Genomic DNA, 20,107 nt, shown 5'->3' with positions numbered 1-20,107 from the left:
TTAATGTTTAAATAAGCTTGCAATTTTAAGCACTCATATTTGCAAATATTGTCCAAAATAGGTTGGATTTAGCTATATTTCTGGCATAAATGTGTATAATAACCTGTCCTTACAGAGATTACAGAAGTTAGAATGGACTTAAAGCAATAAAGAATAAAGTTAGCAGTGTAAATTAAAACATTACCATTAATTTTATAAAATTACAGACTCTAATAAGATCACAATCACAAGCTACCACCTCTTTTATGCACATCCCCAAATAAATTCAGTCACTAAAAATCCTTCCCAACAATAAGAGGCCAGAAGATGTTCACATAAATGTGCAAAGGAAAGGGAATTGCACAGCAGAACAGCCATCATGCCTTTGGTCAGGGATGATGAATTATAAGTGATAATTAGATATAAACATGGCAATCACTTATATGTGCAATGACATCTATAGGTCAAAAGAGTGATTTGTGCCCAAAGGAACCCACTAAAAATTCTACAGCACTGGAGATAGGCTGTAGCTTTCTGCATCTGTTGTATACTTGGTTTTCAACAGCAGCACAATTTGGAACACACTATAAAAGCCTAGCATCAAGTTTACAATGGCCTGTAGGTCAACTCTGGACTGGCAAAGTGTGAATCTAAAAGTAATGAATTATTTTTATCAGGAAGTATTGCTAAAAGAACCTCTGTTACTGCCACAAGCTGGAGTTTGAGATCTAGAAGTAGACAGCTGCTACTGCAACTTCTATATCATCATCATCATCATCATCATCATCATCATCATCATCATCACCATCACCCCATTTATTTTCTTGTGGATTATGACCCCATCCTGAAAAAATCATTCCACAAATATTTAAATAAATGGGTGCTGTAAAATAAATGTTTTGTTAAAGAAAATAATTGCACACGCTGTTCTTTTAAAAAGGTGTTTAAATCCATACTTTCTTAATGAAAATAGCAGGCAGAGGAGGTTTGTTTGGAAACAAAGTCCCATGGTAAAAAATGGCATAATTTTATGCTGGCCTTCACAAAAGCCTTGGCATAATATAAAAAAACACTTTGAAAAAGCTGGAGAGATATCTGGAATAGATATGCCTGATGTTCTGCCAGAATGTATAAGTCATGCCATCAAGCATATGAATAATGGCAAAACATCAAGAGACAATGAAGTATAAATTAATATCATTTATAGGGAAGGTTGAATTAACAATGATCATCTCATAACTTTTGTTAAAGAAAATTTCCACAATGCTGGCATCATAATTGTGTTATATTTCTATGATAAAAGAGGCTATTATTACTTACACATATTTTAGTCTAGTATGTTTGCCCAGTTAATGGCTTACATAAAACACAAGGCGATTCTCATGATCAGCCAAAAATCAAGCGAAGGGAGTTTAGTCCGCTTTCCACAGATCATGGGAACCACCAGGCTCGCAGGCGAGCTTGGTTTCTCCAAAGCGGGTGACCTGCTTTTGTACCCCTCCCCTTAAATGGGGTTAGCGGTGCGAGTGCTCTACTAACCCCATTTTTGTGATCATGTATTGCCGTGGCATGGTGCTACAAGAACACATGAGGAGATCACCGCCGGGAGGCTGAAACAAGCCTCCCAGCCCGGGGGGTCTCTCCAGAATGCCCCGCACACTTGCACAGGGCATTCTGGATGTGCGGCCCCCTAGCCCTGCAGCCCCTGCTGGCTCCGTGATGGAGCTGGCAATCATGTGGGGAGCTGATCTGGCCGCCCAGGGCAGACTGAATGATTGTCTGCGGGGAGAGTGGGCTAAGCCAGCTCTCCCTGAAAACCCTCTTCCAGAGAGTCTCACTGATTGTGTGACTTGCCTCAGTGAGTTGCTCACCCAAGAGAAATGTGGGCTTGCTGGCTGCATGGTTCTTACCATTCTGATGGTGCTTCTAGTGAAGGCAAAGAGGATCTCTGCAAATGACACAGGGGCTATTCCCACGATCAGGCGAAATTGGACTAGGGGAGCCTAGCCCGATTTCACCTGATTGTAGGAGCCACTGGGCTCGGAGGCGAGCCCTGTGGCTTCCTAGCGGTTAACCCGCCAAACCTTAAACCCAGTTTTAAAAATCGTGAGTAGCCATGGCATGGCTCCACGCTGTGACTACTCATGAGCAGACCCCCAGCCGGGAGGCTTAAAAGTAGCCTCTCGGCTCTGGGGTCTCTCCAGTATGCCCTGCGTGCTCACGCAAGACATACTGGAGCTTCCGGGGGCCACACAGCCACCGATCCTCCCAGCCTCTGCCGGCTCTGTCATGGAGTCAGCAGTCGTGTGGGCAGTCAATCCAGCCACCCAGGGCTGCCGCCCTGCTTGTGTGCAGGGAGAGCGGGCTAAGCCCGTTCTCCCCACTCACCCTCCCCAGGCAGATCTCTTGGATTGTGAGACCCGCCTCACTGTATGTTATCCCAGCTCCACCTGACCTCCAGCATACCCAATGGGAGTCACGTTCAGCAGATTTGCATGGTGCTGCCTCTACCTTTGCTAGAAGCACCAACAAAGTGGTGAGTCCTATGCAGCCAGTGAGCCTGCATTAGGGATGTGTGAATCAATTCAGATACAAATCAATTTGGGTGATTTGGAGACAGAACAAATTGCCCCTGTGGTCCATTGGCTAAAATTGGGTCCAAATCAAATTGCCCAGATTCAGACCCAAATAAATTAGGAGATTCGGACCTCCATTTTGTTGTGATCTCTATTGCTCTCCATTTTGTGTGCCTGCATTCTTTTTTTAAAATCCCACCTTCCAAGCTTCAGATTGGTAACTTACAAGTGTGTAATGATGGTGGTGGGTCGACTGGCGTCATGGCCCAGCAGCATCCATACATCAGAGGCTGTGGTGTCGTGGTGCAGGCAGGCAGGAGGGTTTTTGTTTGCTTTTGCTGGGAAGTGCTTGCATGCTGATATGAATTGATTCCATTGATTAAGTGATGCTGATATGATGAATACGATGTGATGACAATGATTTGATTTCTTTATTTGAATTTGTATTATGGCTTTGCACTTGTTTCTTTAATTTTTGTATGCAACTTTGCTTGGCTGGTTACCTCCCTGCCCCATGAAAGGACTGTGACTGAAGCAACACATACACACATGCACCTCCCCACTCCCACCACTAACTCACCCACCCCCACCACCCGCCAGCCATGGCCAATGATGAGCTTGCTGCTGGTGCCCTCACATGTGCCAGCCTGTCTGTTATGCAGATGACATAGCATTCTGAGGCCATGGAAAAACATCACCCAAACCCAAACCTTAACCCTTTTGCACAGCACACACAGGTATATGTTGTTGTTTTTTCTCCAACACTAATCACTAGCAGTATATGTATGTAATTAATTCAAGTGCCTTGGTTTGTTGCTATGCCTGTACCTGTATTTAGGTAACCTCATGGCTGGACATAGGTTCTCTGTGTGTGACATCTTTGCAATGAAGATAAGGTCATATTGTGACTTGTGTTCATCATCATTTTATTCAAACTACATTGTTTGCATTACAATAGGTTCTGTTGTTGCCACAGGCTCCGTTCTGTTGCAGAAGTTTTTTTGTTGCAATGTGTGCTGTTGTTGTCATCACTCTTCTGCTTGTGTGGGTGGGTAACCTTGCTGTGTCACTGCCAGCCCTGTTTTGTGTCCAGAGATTCAGAACTTACTCTGCTTAAGGCCAGGTGCCAAAGTAGCACACACAGGTCTTAGCTTTGTGTATGTGTAGTGGTGTTGTGTTAGTTGCTTGTTGATGAAATGCTTGGGGGATGGAGGGCAATTGATGTTGGTCCTACTCTGCGCTATCGCACTTGCTTGCTGGTTGCTGCTGCTGTTATTTTGCATTTGTGGGCAGGGGGGTGCATAGGCATTGTTTTGCACTGTTGTGTAGATTAATTGCATTTCTGTTGGGGGGAGAGGGGGACACAATGGATGTGGTGTGTGCTACATCCACCCATAGGGGACAATGGGAAAACGAGTGCCCATTTTGGCCTGTGGGTGCCTCCTAGGAGTGCCACAGTGGGTTGGGTGGTAGTGCCCAATGGGTAGCAGCTACCACCCAAATCCCAAAGAAATCGGCTAAAGAGGTGGGTCTTTTTAACAAATTATTGAAGTTTAAGTGGTTTTATTTTTTCTTCCATAAGATTTCTTACATAAGGGGATTGACTGGCAGCACCATTACTCCCCGTGGGTGGTGCCAGGATGGTTCAAAGTGGGTTGTGTTGTAGTGTACATGGGGTGCCAACCACCCCCCAAACCAAAAGCCCATGGGGTACTGGGTTTTGTAATTACTTTCAATTTTTGAGGTGTTCTGAGAGGATACTTTGGTGCAAAATGAATGATGACCAAAGAATCCATTCAGAATCATTTTGTACCAAAGAATCAACTCTAGTGATCATTAACACATTTTATAGTAATGAATTCCCTAAATTAATGTTAAAAACAGTAACAGAATACAGCAGATACAGATAAATTGGTTCGAAAGAATCAAATAACAGTTCAACATATTTTGAGCATGTACTCTTTGTTAAAGAGCAGAAAATATTGCCATTAATATTTTAATATTAATATAACATTAATATTTTCTAACAAAACTAGCCACAACCTCCCTTTCTTCTGTCCCATAAAGAACACATGCTCAAAATGCAGTGGGACTTTTGTTTGATAGAATAATAGTCAGAATAAATTTGTCTCTTGCATCCGCTGGCTTCTGCTGCTGTTTTTGGTGCTCCCTATTCAGTTCACTTAAATTAATTGTGCATTGTATGAAGATATAAATCCTTTTTTCTGTATGGAACCTTCTGCCATTGGATGACTTTGAGTATTGTGTGCATTTGTGTGAAAAGAAGCACATCTCTCTATGTACTCTATCCAAGCTATTTATTTATTATCTATTACATTTCTATACATCCATCCAGAGGCTCAATTTATACTTTGATAAGCCTCTATAGCCCTATCCAGACACTATGTTGTACCTGTGTCCAGATAGCTTTATACTTGTACATATTTTTAGGTGAATGACTGTACCTTTATTCACTTTGAAATGAATGACTGTACCTGTCTAGAGGCCCCTCAAATGTATGGTACAGACAGCAAGTGTACTGCAATGCAGCTGCATACAGATCTGTGCACCTTGAATATATGTATCAGTGTTGAACATAATGTGCGGATACAGCTTCTGTTAGGGCAGAGGAATGATGGTGGTGGCTCTGTTGCTGCCTTTGCACCCCTTGACACTGCCTATCTCTGCAAGAGGGTGATGAATAGCATTTCTGTGTTCCGATGTTGGACATGCCCCTTGTGCTGGCATCAGAAGCACATCAATGGAGTAGGCATGGCTGGCATCGGACCACAGCTGTGCCACCCTTAGCCCTCTGCCAATCAGCAAGAGGTTCCTTCACCAGCTTGGTACTTCTTTTCACTCCCTTGCTCCAAGCTGGCAAACAAAGTGCTTGCCAACTGGGAGAGGAGTGGTGATGAGTGGTGCATGTGTGCTCTGATGCCCGCCATGTCCCCTGCATTGGCTTGCGTCTGGGGCTGGTGCAAGGACATTGCCAGTGCGATTGCCAGCAGTCTAAGGACATTTGTTCCCTCCAACTCAATGGTGGCTATACCACTAGGCTTCTGTGTTTCCCAACTGGTTGTCTAAGCCTCTTTTGTCTTCTTCATAAGGAAGATAATAAACAATTCATTCAAGGAATCCGAGTATGTGTAACAACCAGCCTTATGGTTAACAGCGCTACTGGATTTTGAGGGGCTGAAAGAAAAATAAGTGCCATGATTTAATCTCTGCAATCTACAACAATAGGTGTTCAGCACTTTCATCCACCAAAGATCCTATGAGCACAATCCTGCATTCTTGGTTCATTTCTTAAAAATTTATAGTGCCTTCTGCATGTGTGCATCATATCCAGTAATATTATCTGTATATAGAAGTGGTTTCAGAAACTACTTCTGCACATGCACCATGCTGTTCATTGCTATCCATCAGGATTGCCAATACCTCATCTAAAAAGGGGTTTGTGGTCACATAGTTATTGGAAAGTGCCTCTCATAACTACAGCAATGTCATACTTACTGCATGTTTTATTACTTCACAGCTATGTCATGGGGCTGCTCTGTTAAACTATATACAGCAGCCTGATATATGGCATTGACAATCTCAACTAATTTATACCAGTCATATTCGATTTTATAGTAGTTCAGTGAGCACTTTTGGTATCGCAATAGTTTTTTGGACTGGGAATGAACAAGCATTCAGGAAGAGAGAGAGAGAGCGTGAATTGTTTTTCTGAGCTAAAATAATGCTGAAAAATGGAACAACTATTTTCATGTGTTTTAAGACAATATTAGCCTTTTATTGATTTTCAACTTCAGCAGAAAGTCAGCTTTAATTAATGTAAGTTTAAAAAAATCTAATTTTGAAAGTAGACATGAACTAGCCACCTGAATCAATCCATTTTTTCTCCTGACTTGAATTAATAAAAGAAAATTACCTTTAATTTCCAAATCGTCAAGTACCAAAGTAGAATTTGACAGCACAGTACCTTACATTATCACATTTCAGATCCTTGAATTGCATAATTGGTCTTAATTTGTTAATCAAAGGCAGGGCTTAAATATGCAATTCAACAATTGTACTAAAAATAAATAAAATCAGGAAAGGAAGGACTGAATGCAGACTTTATTCCTTGACCCAAATCCTAAGGTGGTCAGTGCGTCTAAGAAAATTACCCTTCCTTACCCTCTTTTTGCACGTTTTAATTGGTTTTGCACAAGAGATAGATTTACAAGTCACACTCTGTTCTTTATTCACTTAGAAATGGACAAATGTTGGCTTTTGCACTAATACTGATAATAGGATAAAAAAATCTAGAACATGACTTCCTTTCTTTATGTAGTATCCATTTCCATTATAACTTGTATAGCAAAAATACATTTGCATACATAATCTGGGACTTTTACACCCAGCAGGCTATACCGCAATTTTACTGGGAGGCTTTTCTGTGAACTTGAAATTGTCCCCCAGATCAATGCAAATAGTGGATTTTTTACCTCAGCTATAAAACAGGCTACACTCTAATACACAGTGAAAAACCTCAATTGTGTGTAAGCTGCTCCCCGATATATTGCAAGGATTTGGAGGTAAATCTGGCCAATATGTGAACACACCCCCACCATTCCAGAGGAGATGTGAATTAAAGCACTTTAAAAGCCCCATGTGAAAAACTTCCTGGTTAACCAATCACACCCACAGTACATTACTCAATTAATTATCTAATTACTTCTCCTGACACATAATGATGATCCATTCCCAAGACTATGATCATTTTCCTAATTCTAATGCAGAATCTGCAAACAGCTAACTTTGTTAGTTGCTTATTATGATCTTTAGTTCTCAAAACATCCTGATTCTTTTTCTGTTTTTCTAGCTAGAAGCATAACTACTAGATAACACTAAGGAACAGAATTGTGTTCCTGTTCAAGTTAACCCTTAAGATCTCCTGTAACATAAGGACTCCACAAAAGCGGAGTCCTTATATTATGTTTCCAACTTCAACCAGGTTCTTTTGGATCTTGAATACAGCTCAAATAAATACATACACATATACACAATCAAGTCATGTATTTAAGATTCAAGGGAACCTTATATAGCACATCCATGTACATATGATGTTCACAACATATGTTCACAACATATAAGAAGTCACTGCCCATCTTTCACACTCTAGACACAAGACAGATGACAGAGAGAGGAGTGGAGACAGGCTAAACAGGGGAAGAATATGTAGTTGTTTCTTGTGCATATACTAAGGGTTAGTTGCAATAGGCTACAGGCTGCGGTGTAGCTAGGGGAGAGGGGGCCGGTGTTCACCCTTCTCCCTGGTGGCCCTGCAGTGTGGGAGATATTGAAGAAAATAGGGAAGGGTGGAGTTGGAGGGCCCTCAGGACCTGGGCTCCCCCGAGTACTTTGAACCCATCTGCTCAATTATAGCTACGCCCCTGACTACAGGGACTAGGAGGTCATGCTTCACAAAACAAGTGGGCTTTGAGAAGTAATTTGATTTGAAGGAGGCATCATGTAGGTGACCTGGTGTAAGGAACAAGGGAGAAAGGGCAGAGTTAATTAAGAGAATGAAAGAACTTTGGAAGACTGAGGATGGTGGAGGAGCCAAGGTTGTAGGCAGGATTGCCATGGGGTATGAGAAGATTGTGTCATCTTTGGGGGTCCTTATCTGTCTGTTTTTCCTGGAAACTCAGGAGATTACTAAGAAAGCTGAATTAAATGGTTGCCTTTTACTTGCTACAACTTTTCCACTTAAATCACCCCCAAACACCAAATAATCAATAGTTGCCACCACACACTGAGGTAAAGAGCACTAGGATTCGAAGAACTATTGAGGGAGAGATAGGATTTAGCGTCACCACTTTATGGCTTTGAATCTCTGCCATCCCCAACTCCCCTTGTCTCAGTAGCTTGTCTGAGATTACCAAGACATTAACATGGGTTAAGGAAATATTATTGGAATGTTTAAAATCTACCTACCTAGATCAGAATACACCAGTTTAATTAATCCCCAAGTTAATGTATTAACAAAACACACAGAATATAGAATTGTTATAAAATAAATAAATGTCAAAATTAGAGCCCCAAATTTTGCTTATTTATCCTAGCTATTTAAAGAGGCAGTTGGGTCATATTTTCACATGGCACCAGAAGATCTCCTTCACCAAGCAGTAGATTTTAGGGATGTGCACAAAACTGGTTTGCCTGGTTCAGTTCAAATTCAAACCGGGATCGAACTGGGAGGGGGAGGTTCGGTTTTGGTTTTGATCACACACACACACACACACACACACACACACACACACACACACGGTTCGGTTCAAATTCGAACCATTTCAAACTGGCCCAGAGCGAGTGGTGGTGTAGTGGACAGAGGGTGCCAACTCACCCCCAAGGATTGCTTACCCATGGGATACTGGGTTTTAATGTTTCTGAGGTGTTCTGAGTGTAGATTGTCTGGTAGCAAATGAGAGTGGATTCATGGTTTGTCATTGAAAATCTCATATGCTACCAGATAATTTACACTCAAAACACCTCAGAAACAACAAAAACCAGTACCCCATGGGTTAGCAACCCTCCGTGCACTACACCACTACTCGCTCTGGGCCACCCTAGCACCCCCCAAGTGCAGTTATGGGGCTGCTGAAACCTTCATTTTTCCTTATGGAGAAGAAACTTAATGACACATAAACTTTAAATATCAGCGCTTTGCCCAATTCCTTTCAAATAATTCTGGTAGCTTCCTTGCACCCCTTGGGAACTACCACCCAACACCCTCCACTCCAGGCCACCCCTTTCCCCCCGACATGAAGCTATACATTTGCTGGAATCCTCATTATTCCCTATGAGGAATTAAAAATACTTTAAAAATTCACCAATAATTGGAGGAGTGTCTGATTGCCTTGGGGTTTTGTGGGTGGTAGGCACCCCTGGGTGCCTACCACCCACCCTAATTTTGTGGCCCTAGGTGCTCAACAATACGGGATAATGGGCTGGTTCAAGTCCCATTATACCCTATGAGAAAAATAATTAAAAATATTTCAACTATTCATAAAAAAACGTAGGAGTGTACAATTGCTTCTGGGTTTGGGTGGTTGTTGGCACCCATAAATGCTCCACAATAGGGAATAATGGGCTGCTTCGAGTCCCATTATACCCTATGAAAAAAAATAAAATTTAAAAATTCATTAAAAATCATACGAGTGTCCGATTGCTTTGGGGGTTGGGTGCTAGCTACCACCCCAACCACTTTTGGAGGTTTGAACTGGTTCAAACCAGTTCAAATCGGTTTGAATTGGTTCAAACCAGTTCAAATCGGTTTGAATTGAACCCCCCCCCCCAATTTGGTTCACATTCGAACCTGCAGCTCGAACCTGATGGCTGGTTTGGTTTGAATCTGAACCATAAAACCGGATCAGTTCAAATTCGTACCGGTTCGAATTTGAACCAGTTTGCACATCCCTAGTAGATTTGGGTTAAGTTCTTCTTTCTGCCCTCCTGGCAGAAGATGCTTCATTCAGGGGTCACAACTTTTCCAGTTGAAGATTCTTGGTTGGTTGCATATTTATAGAATATTTGCCTGAAAATTGTGGTAATGCCATTACCTGCTTTAAGATATGACTCAGAGATGAAACAAAGAACAAACACATGCCTTTTTGCCCAGATACAGACTTGTAAGTTATATCTGTTCTTGCAATTTAACTTTGCATCGCTAGCTCTCATAAAAAAATGTTATTCCAGTTTACAGTGAATAGTTTTCATAGTTCCTCAAAGAGCAATGGAGTGAAGGGGAACTAAAATACTGCATAACTACTTATATAGATTTGTTAGGGCAGGGAGAACAGGGGGAATAGTTATGTTCCGTCTCAGAGAGCCAAACAGTTAACACTATGCCAGATGCTAGCTTTTGTATCTGACTGCCTGCTCACAATATGGAAGAACTTACTGTGAAATGATATCAAACAGATAACAAGCCTATTCACATGAACAGCCTAACACTGGCTTGAGTAGCCTGCTCACTTAACCCTACTTTTTGCCCCGTCCTTTAGCCACGGTTAAGGGCACAAGTGCACCCACCCTTAACCCTGGCAACGGGGTTATGTGGGTGCTCGGGCTGCAAGCAGCCTGAGTATGCACCATTGGGCACCTAGAGCACCAGACTTGTGGCGGGTATCCCTCAATGCACTGTGCTCATTGCACAGTGAATTGTGGGGTATACGGATGCCGAGAAGGATTGTCCTGGTCTCCGGAGATCCACGCTGCTTGGAGCAGTGCGGATCGTCCACGAGTGTGAGATGCACCCCCAGCAGGATACCCTTGCTTGTCTGGGGGGAAGGTGAGTTGGACCCTTTGCCTACCCATATGGTTGTGTGCACAGCCTTGACAGTTGCTACTTCTTTAACTATATAAACAAGTATATGACTATACTCCAATGACTAGTTGCGACTTAATGGGTCTACCTCAGGATAAAACAGTCATACAGTCGCTTTTTAATATGTATTTAAGGAAAGCTCTCATATCTTTGATATTGTATAACCTTTTAGCATACTGTTTCATTGTGATTAAAAAAAACAAGGTAAACTTTTGCTTGAGATTCTGGAAAGCATGATATGCACATTTCAAAATGGTATGTACACTGTGTATTTCTTAAGTGAAGTTAATCCTTTCACAGAAATACTCTCCCTTACTGTATCCTAGGAGGCAAACCTGGATTTTACCTAGGTGTGAATGCATATTCAAAAATTCAATCTAAAACTGGAGCTGGAAGACAAGCCTTCTTTATTATAAAACCTGGCCAGGAGTAGATGAGTGTATGTTGTTTGAAATACTATGTTGAATAACTCAACCATAAAGCAAATAGATTTCTAAAGGCTGCAAAAATATGAAAACTTTAGGTAATTTTAAATCTGCTTTCAACACTATTCCAACCTGCACAACTTAATGCCATCAGAGTATATAAATGAAAACTGTCAGTGGACTGAAAGCCCTGGGCAAATCCATATGGAAGAGACACACACGTATAGAGGAAGAAGGGGTTATGTAGCATAATGAAGAAACTACATTTTAAGAAGCAAATGAATTGAAGCAACCTGTTACGAGCATAATTGCTTTAAAGACCCCACAGCAAACATCAGCAGAATTGAATATGCTCCCTAAAGGTTTGTGTGAAAGTCATGACACCTACAAGCACCATTTTTCCAGACTGACTGGCCATGATTAATGTCTTCCTTTACAGCTTTTGACCAAACTAATTCCTCTTGCTAGGAAAGGAAAAGAGGCCTTCAGTTTGCTTGTCATGAATTCAGAACGCCAGAGATGGTGGTTTAATTGAAATTTCTTTCAGAAATGTTTAGGTAAACTCTGAAAACAGAAGGCTGCTAATGTGACTGAAGAATTTCAGCAGTCAGTCAATTAAGTATTGTGGCAAAGGTTTCTAATTACAATATTGAAGTCACAATCTTATCTTGGGAATATCTTGTACTGAACTGAGGCTAGATTATTCAGTAATGACTCTTCTAACTATATCAGTCAGTGTGCTAAAGATTTCAACTAAATGAACTGAGCCTGATTACTTTAATTTTGTTCTTTGCAGTGGCAGGAATACATAGTACAAAGTGGCTCATTTTTGAGAGGAAAACACTCGAGATGTGAAACAGTTTCAACAGCTTCTTGAGATTCAGTACATCAGCTTCCCAAAGATTTCTGTATAATCCTAGGTCAAATTACAAGAACCTGAAACTTTTTTTTAAAAACCCTCCATTTCCCTAAAAACTTTGTGTTCATTTCCTAGACATGTCAATACTATACAATACTTTTCATCAATATGTTCCACATATATTGGTCAACATCCTGACTTACAAAGTGAACGCACAGCAAAGGAAGCACATGCACATTTTCGGTGTTCCAGAGTAAAGCACCTGGACATTCATGTGGGGTAGGGGCAATTTTCTCAAATCTTCCCTTTGAAATGCTGTTACCCCCAAAAAATGTGTTCATGAGGGCTGCGTGACAATTATTTCATGGACAGTAACAATGTGGTAACTTGCATGCGGCTAACTATGGGCAAGCTCCTCCTGGCTCAGTTTGCTATGGGCTCATCTTAACTGAGCTAATATGAGTTTAATTCTGATTGCACACAAATTATCTTTTTATCCTGTTCCAAACTGGGGGCCATAGTGGTTCCAGTGACAGAGTCTGGCAAAGATGTCTACAAAATCCAAGCAGGGAACAAAACCAGAGACACTGGGCAGGAATAGGACCATGGAGAAAGGAGCAGACTAGATAGAAGGTAGGATCAGACTGGATAAAGCCATTCCCAGACAATAATTTAAGATGTTGCTCCAGCAAAGAGCTGATGCTGTCATGACACTAATGTTTCCAGATTCACCCACCCTGCAGGGATTAGCTTAAAGAGGCCCTATTTCCAGTAGTGGAGCCAGACCAGTGGCAGCCCGTGTCCAGCACCAACCCCTACATCTGACGTCAGACGCTGGGGTTAGCTACACCCCCGCATCTGACGTCAGATGTGGGGGGCAGGGTCGGGCCCCTTTCGGGCATTAGATTCAGGCCAGCGCTGCATTTGCAGCACGGCCAGGAGCAGCTCTTCCCTGCCTAAAGGCAGGGAGAACCTCTCCTGGCCACGCTGCAAACGTAGCGCTGGCCATCTAACTCATGGACCCATTCAGGCCCCATTCCATCCACATGGCCCCATTCAGGAGCTAGATCGGGGCCAGCGCTGCGTTTGCAGCATGGCCAGAAGCGGCTCTCCCTGCCTTTAAGGCAGGGAAGATCCGCTCCTGGCCACACTGCAAATGCAGTGACAGCCATTTAACTTCCAAACGGGGCCGCGTGGCTCCGCTCGGGAGCTAAACCAGCCCCTCAGCATCTGATGTCAGAGGTGGGGGGCATGTCAGGGCCATGAGGGGCGTAGCCCAATAGTGGCTACACCCTTGCCTATTTCTCAAGTACCTGGTTTGGCAGAACTGGAGAGGTTCCTGCATTTCTGTAAGCTCTGAAGAAAAGACTTTTGAATCAGAGAAGAATATCAGGTCATGGTAGTGCAAATTTCTGGGGCTTCCTTCCTTGAGTGGTACCTTCTAAAACAATTTCTTTGGTGGTGGTGGTTCTTGCACCTAGTTTCTTCCATCTTTTGTCTCCTCAAACTCCTCCTGGGATAATATGAGGTCTGATTCCTGATTCATGACACTTGTTTAAACTCAGGCCCATCCTGAGCTCAAATCCCATGCTCTTCCTCATTCTAAGTCTCTTCCCCAAAATTACTGTTTGGAGCACATTGGTAGGTAGCAGGGTAGGCCTCAATGCCCTCCATTACCACGGAGATGCTAGGAATATATGTTTCAAACACTTCCCAGACAAATATGCTGGAAGCATTTCAAACTTCATATCACAACATCCCATGGATATTTCTGGGAAAATGGACACTCCTTGCTGCTGGATGTCTGTGAAATGAAGTTTCCAATGTTTCCTGCCACAGTGGAGTAGAAATAATCAGTAGACCAGGCTTGTCCAGAAAATAATTTATTCTTCTGCGTTGCAGAAGAACTTTGAACACCAGTAGTGCTCATCTTATATACTGACCAAGAATAACAAGTCAGAAAAATTAGTTGATGAACAAGGTAATGATCAACTACAGTGACATCATCTAATGGCAAAATTATTTGTTATACAGAAAAATATTAATTTGTAAATTAAAAATAAAAGAAACATGCAAAAATGGCATAATGAGTTTTAAGCAATGCATGCTTGTTTCCTATCCAGGGAGGCACAGAATTTTGAGAGCAGCTAAGTGTCAGTTGAAGGGAAAAAACATGTTAATTAATTAAACAAAGAGACATCTTTTAACATGGTGATTCTCTCCATATACTTCCCATGCTTCACTTGACATACAGGTATTTAGCAGGGGGAGAGCAACTGTCCCTATCCAACCCCAGCACAGCATCCCTCCAGTGGTTGTTGCTGGTGTCTACCCTGTGTTTCTTTTTAGGATTGTGACCCCTTCTGGGGGCAGGGAACCATCCTATCTATCTATCTATCTATCTATCTATCTATCTATCTATCTATCTATCTGTCTATCATTTACTGTCCTCCCTGTTGTTGTTGCTCCTTTCAGAACTCCAGCTTATTACTACCTATCTCCAAAATTATCCATACTGGAAACAACTTTCCTAAAAGATATGGCTGACATCCAAACCAAATTACTCATGCATAGTCCCATTGAAAGCAATATGACAAGTTAGTCATGATGGACTTTCCCCATTCATTTCAAAGGGATTACTCATGAGTAATTTAGTGTGGCTATCAGCCACAACTTTAAAAGTGACACAATTTAAACATAAGTGGAAAGAAAAGCAAGGTAATTAAATAAAGTATACATAAGTCTCTCCACCACCACCATTTGGGTTCCCCTGGTACAGCAGGCAGGGGTGTTTTATGTGTGTTTTCTACACAAATTAATTTTATATCTGAAATACTCCAATAGCCATTTCAACTATATTTAAATTTACTTGCCACTTAATGTTCTATGTTCCTAGATTTTTAGAGAAAGCAATCCATTTTAAAATTTCACTGGTAAAATATTACGTGTAGCCCAGAGTTTTTGAATGTGTATTGGCCTTCATACAAAATTTCTCTCAGCAGCCAGAAACATCCATCAATTTTCTTCACAAGAATATTGACATTTTAATTTTCTTTTGATCTTTTAAATATATAGTTTCCAATGATCACTCTACTGTATATAGTTTCTAAGCCAACAAAAATGATGTTACCTTCATAAACGTGTTTTATGGAAGCTTGCCATTTCATTTATCACCATGTCTTTTTCTCCCTTTATGTCCAAATAAACTGACTGAGACTCTGAAAAGTGATCCTTAAATTTTTTGAAGCTTTACCAGTAGCATTTTTAGTAATGTAACATACACACTCAGGTTTTACTGTCAGGCTCTCATAGATTACCATGGCCTTCCCCTCAATAGATAAACTAGTGAAAACCAACACAGTTATACAAAAAGCAGACAGAGTTAAAAGATATATGTAACTACCTGCTATCATAAAAACAAGATACATCTCTGCCCATACACATTTACACAATAATCCCGAACAGTTGCCAGTATATATTAATCTGTGTTGCTGACATGGTGTAGAAGAACTGTCCAGGGAGTGGAAAGATATTGATACTTCATTATGGGACTTTGGTCAAGCACTAGTTCGACTATGAATTCAGCTAGAAGAGCTAATTGAAATGCTCTGGCATTGGAAACAGTCTGGAAAGTTGTGAATTTAACCAAGGGAGGCTTAGTCTGCTATATGTAAAGACTAAGGCTGGACTGGGCGTGTGCATGGAACCCGCTGGTCTGGTTTAGTTTGAGTCTGAACCAGACCTGAACTGGACCGGGCTAGTTTGGTCGAGTACCCCACTTGAACCCCCACAGTTTGGTTTGGTTGGGGGTGGTGGTTGTTTGTGAATGTATTTTTTAAAATGTTTTTTAAACTTACCCCCTCTGGGGGTTCTCCAAGGCAGCAGCGGGGGCGGGGGTTGTCCTCAGAGGTTTCCCTTCCCCCTGCCAGCCTTCCATCCTTCCAATTAGGGCCTGTTAGGCCATTCTTAGGCCCATTCGGGCCTTCCCCCCTGGTGTGGTGGCCATTTTGGAGGTTGTTGTGCCTGCGCAATGGACCTCTGCATGGCCTGGCATGACCCATTGAGGCATGACCCATTGAAGCCTATTGAGCAGGTGTGGTGCCTCCAAAATGGCAGTCGTGCTGGGGGAAAACTGAACAGGCCATATTTGGAAGTATGGAAGGCCAGCAGCAGGAGGGGGAATCTCCAAAGACCCCACCTGCCTTGGAGAACCCCCACAGAGGGGGTAAGTTTAATTTTTTTAAAAAAGAGGCCCACAACCCCCCCCAAAGGGTTGGGGGGGTGGGGTTCTGGTCCAGAGTCGAGCTGAACTGGGGATGGTTCAGCTCAACCCCAAGCCAGATCGAACCTGTCCACACATCCCTAGTGTGGTCATGAGAAGAGGGGAGCATGCACCCTTCAACTTCAAGGTTTTCATGTGGGACTAGACTTGATTCCATGTTACACCTGAATCAGCCCTGTTTCTTATACACACAACCATGGGACTCTGACTGTAGTTCTAATTTACTAAAATCTATGGAAATATTCCCATTAACTTTGTTGGAATGGTGGCTTTTTACTTAGGGCAAAATCTTTTAAGAATTGCTACTAAGCAAATAATAGCATTTGCCCAAGAATAATCCTAAGTGTATCAGTAAAGTCCATAGGTTCCATTTTCTCAATAAAATAGAAAGGAATATAAAACTTCAGCTATACCTAAAGAAAAATGAAGCATACATCAATAATGCATTATTGTCAGTATTACACCATGACATTTTGACAGTCCTGTTTTAATGAACAGTTTCTAGGAAGTCCTATCTTATTCTGAAACAATATTTTCCAAAGTAGTACAGTAGAAGAACAAATGATCTGCAGGTTGTTGGCTTATATTTTCTTTCAATAATTGACAACATGTACTACTAACTATACCCTATAGAATAAGCTGTAACTGATATCAAATAGCACATCTTACTTACCATCTTGGTCCGTGGTAACTGTAATAGCTGTAAATTGCTTGGGTGAAAAACTCAGTTCGGAGACTCCATTCATGGCTTCTATTTCAAAAGTGTAGTTCACATGGGCCACAAAATCAAGCACAGTCACTGAGGAATTGGTTAGCCCAGTATGTCTTGGAACGAATCGGATACCTCCTCCACAAATCTCACACTGACTGGCATCAGACCCACACTTCTTACAAATAACACTATAGGTGAGGTCTTTTCTCCCTCCTGTGTCACTTGGTGGGCTCCATTCCAACATGAGAGCGGTTTCATTTATGTTAAAAATAACGTTCCTTGGAGCAGAAGGTGGACCTAAGAAAAAGGAAAATAACAAGTTGGTACCAGAGTTAGTGTACAGTGGCTGGCATCTTGACTAATATTGTAGAGGTGCAATGTGCATACTCTCCATAGAAATGCAGAGTTATGCTGCATTGCAAAGGGAAGCAATATTTTCCAATTCCCCCTCTACCCAGAAGCACCTCCTGTGATCCATAAGTATGTCCCTGAGGGTTGTGCAGCCTCTAGGGAGCTAATTTTGGGACACAGAGACTTCTACTTGGAGGGGGAATAAGTGAGAACTGTTTTCCCCACATGCACAGTGTAACCCTGTTGTGGAGGCAGCATGCATGCCACACCCCAACACTCTTAGTCAGCATGTCAGCCATTATTTTGAAATATGCAGGGAAAAAACTCATTTGTAATTCATGGAGACAAATTAAATGTACCAAATATATGTCTTAAACACAAGGGCCAAAAATCTTTTCCTTTTTAAAAAAAGTCACAGAAGCATGGGAAGAAGGGAACTCATTCATAGTACCTCTCTCACTGCTTGTATGGAACATGAAAAGTGGTCCATAGAACCTAAGGACAGGATCAGAACTGAACTCAAGTTGTATACAAAGGCTTAAAATAGGACTCAAAGTGAGATTTGAGATAAGCAACATAATTTCCAGTTTCAAGATGAGCCTCGTAGGACAGTCTCTAGAAAAAGCATGCTCTCTAATTATTTAAAAAAACCCTACAAAAACCTGCTCACACAACATAACATGATTGGAACTGCTCACAACATAATATGATTGGGATGCAGCAACAGCCTGAACTAATAACCTGTAGGGGCATAACATGCAACCCAACTGCTCCAGTTCTGGCCCTACCCTGGCAGTAACTGAGCTGTGTGGGGTTATTTATTTTATTTATTCAATTTATACACCACCCTTCCAAAAATGGCTCAGGGTGGTTTACAACAAAATAAGAACAATTTAAACCAGTTAACAATTAAAATCAAAACTATAAAAACAGAATAAAACAATTAAACATTAATAATAATAATAATAATAATAATAATAATAATAATAATTTGATTTCTATACCACCCTTCCAAAAATGGCTCAGAGCGGTTTACACAGAAAATAACAAACAAATAAGATGGAACCCTGTCCCCAAAGGGCTCACATTCTAAAAAGAAACATCAGATAGACACCAGCAACAGTCACTGGAAGTACTGTTGGGGGTGGATAAGGCCAGTTACTCTTTTGAAAATTAAACAACTGGTTATTTGCTTGGTTGAAGATTTCCCTTTCCTACCAGATGAATGACCAGCCCAAATAGCTCAATTACAGTCAGGGCAGGGCCAGAGGCAGTGAGAGAGTGAGCCCTTTCTCATGACCAGTAAGAAAGGGCAGTAGGGTTAGCAGGGAGGAAGCCCTGAAGAGCTTACCTCCCTGCACATGAGCAGTTTCCGTTCCTTGGGTGGGTGGATCACCCACCCAGACGAGCGCTGGCTGCTCCTGGTAGCTCTGAGGGTTGGGCTGCTGCTGCCCCCTGGAGCTCCAGTAATGCACCACGCAAGTGCATGGCACATTATGGGGACCCCCCTCCCCTCCTCAAGAGCACTGCCGTCTGGTAGCTATGGCTGCTTGCAACTGTGGCTGACAGATGGGCCAAAAAAAAAAAAAAATTAGGTTAAGGGAGAGTTTGCTCCCTTAACCTCATTTTAGAGGGAGGCTCCATAAGTGGGTTTGCTATCGTGATGCCGCCAGGATAAGGCCCGATCTCGGCGGTACACACACATGTGCAAAACTGGGCTGGGCTTCCTTAGCCTGGTTTTGCACACGCGTGTAAATAGCCTTAGTGGCTGCTAGGGATGTGCATGGAACTGGTTCGGAGGTTCTTTATGGAAACGGTTCGCAGGCGCATTGGGGGCTTCCGGCCATATCTGACCAACAGGGGCAACAGGGTGGCAGGGAGGTATACTGCTGCCCCGATCAGCTTTCTTAACAAAGGGTGCCAGTGGAGGGGGGGAAGAGGCAGGAGGGGTAAGTGCACCCTTCCCCACTCTTAAAGTGGCACCCCCCGCCGCTTTTGAACCACCCTGCCATGGTTCCGTGCATATCTGTAGTAGCTGCCAGTACCCAAGCAGCTGGGGCTCATTTTCTGCCCCTCCAGCTTCTTAGAGCAGGCTGCCACTGCTGAAATGAACAAAAAGGTGTCTTAAAAACTACCACAAGAACATTTTTTTATTTAGTAAAAAAAGCATTCACCTTCAAAGCAGTTCACAATATATACTGTATATAAGACATCATAAGAGCCCCTGGTGGCACAGTGGTAAAACTGCTGCCCTGTAACCAGAAGGTTACAAGTTCGATCCTGACCAGGGGCTCAAGGTTGACTCAGCCTTCCATCCTTCCGAGGTCGGTAAAATGAGCACCCAGAATGTTGGGGGGCAATATGCTGAAATCATTGTAAACCGCTTAGAGAGCTCCGGCTATAGAGCGGTATATAAATGTAAGTGCTATTGCTATTGCTATTGCTATAAGAAGAACAGGAAAATCAACTGAAAGTACAAAGGAGCAGTATCATAAAATAAACAAGAGAATCTAATAGAAACCAAGCAATTACAGCAAACTAAAAGC

At 42.2% G+C, this 20,107-nt stretch overlaps 1 protein-coding gene across 11 annotated transcripts in view; it reads right to left on the bottom strand.

Annotated features, from left to right (window-relative positions):
- Window positions 1-20,107, bottom strand: part of EPHA6 (EPH receptor A6) — a 750,202-nt gene that overhangs the window by 358,609 nt on the left and 371,486 nt on the right. For all 11 annotated transcript variants that reach the window (XM_053308761.1, XM_053308767.1, XM_053308762.1 and 8 more), the window contains one exon: window positions 17,172-17,507. In XM_053308761.1, the coding sequence (XP_053164736.1) occupies window positions 17,172-17,507 (336 nt within the window). The remainder of the gene's footprint in view (window positions 1-17,171; window positions 17,508-20,107) is intronic.

The sequence above is a fragment of the Hemicordylus capensis genome, chromosome 3, assembly GCF_027244095.1.
Source record: "Hemicordylus capensis ecotype Gifberg chromosome 3, rHemCap1.1.pri, whole genome shotgun sequence".
NCBI classification, from domain to species: Eukaryota; Metazoa; Chordata; class Lepidosauria; order Squamata; family Cordylidae; genus Hemicordylus; species Hemicordylus capensis.
The sequence above is the reverse complement of the archived record's forward strand: the minus strand, read 5'-3'. Positions and strand labels throughout refer to the sequence as shown.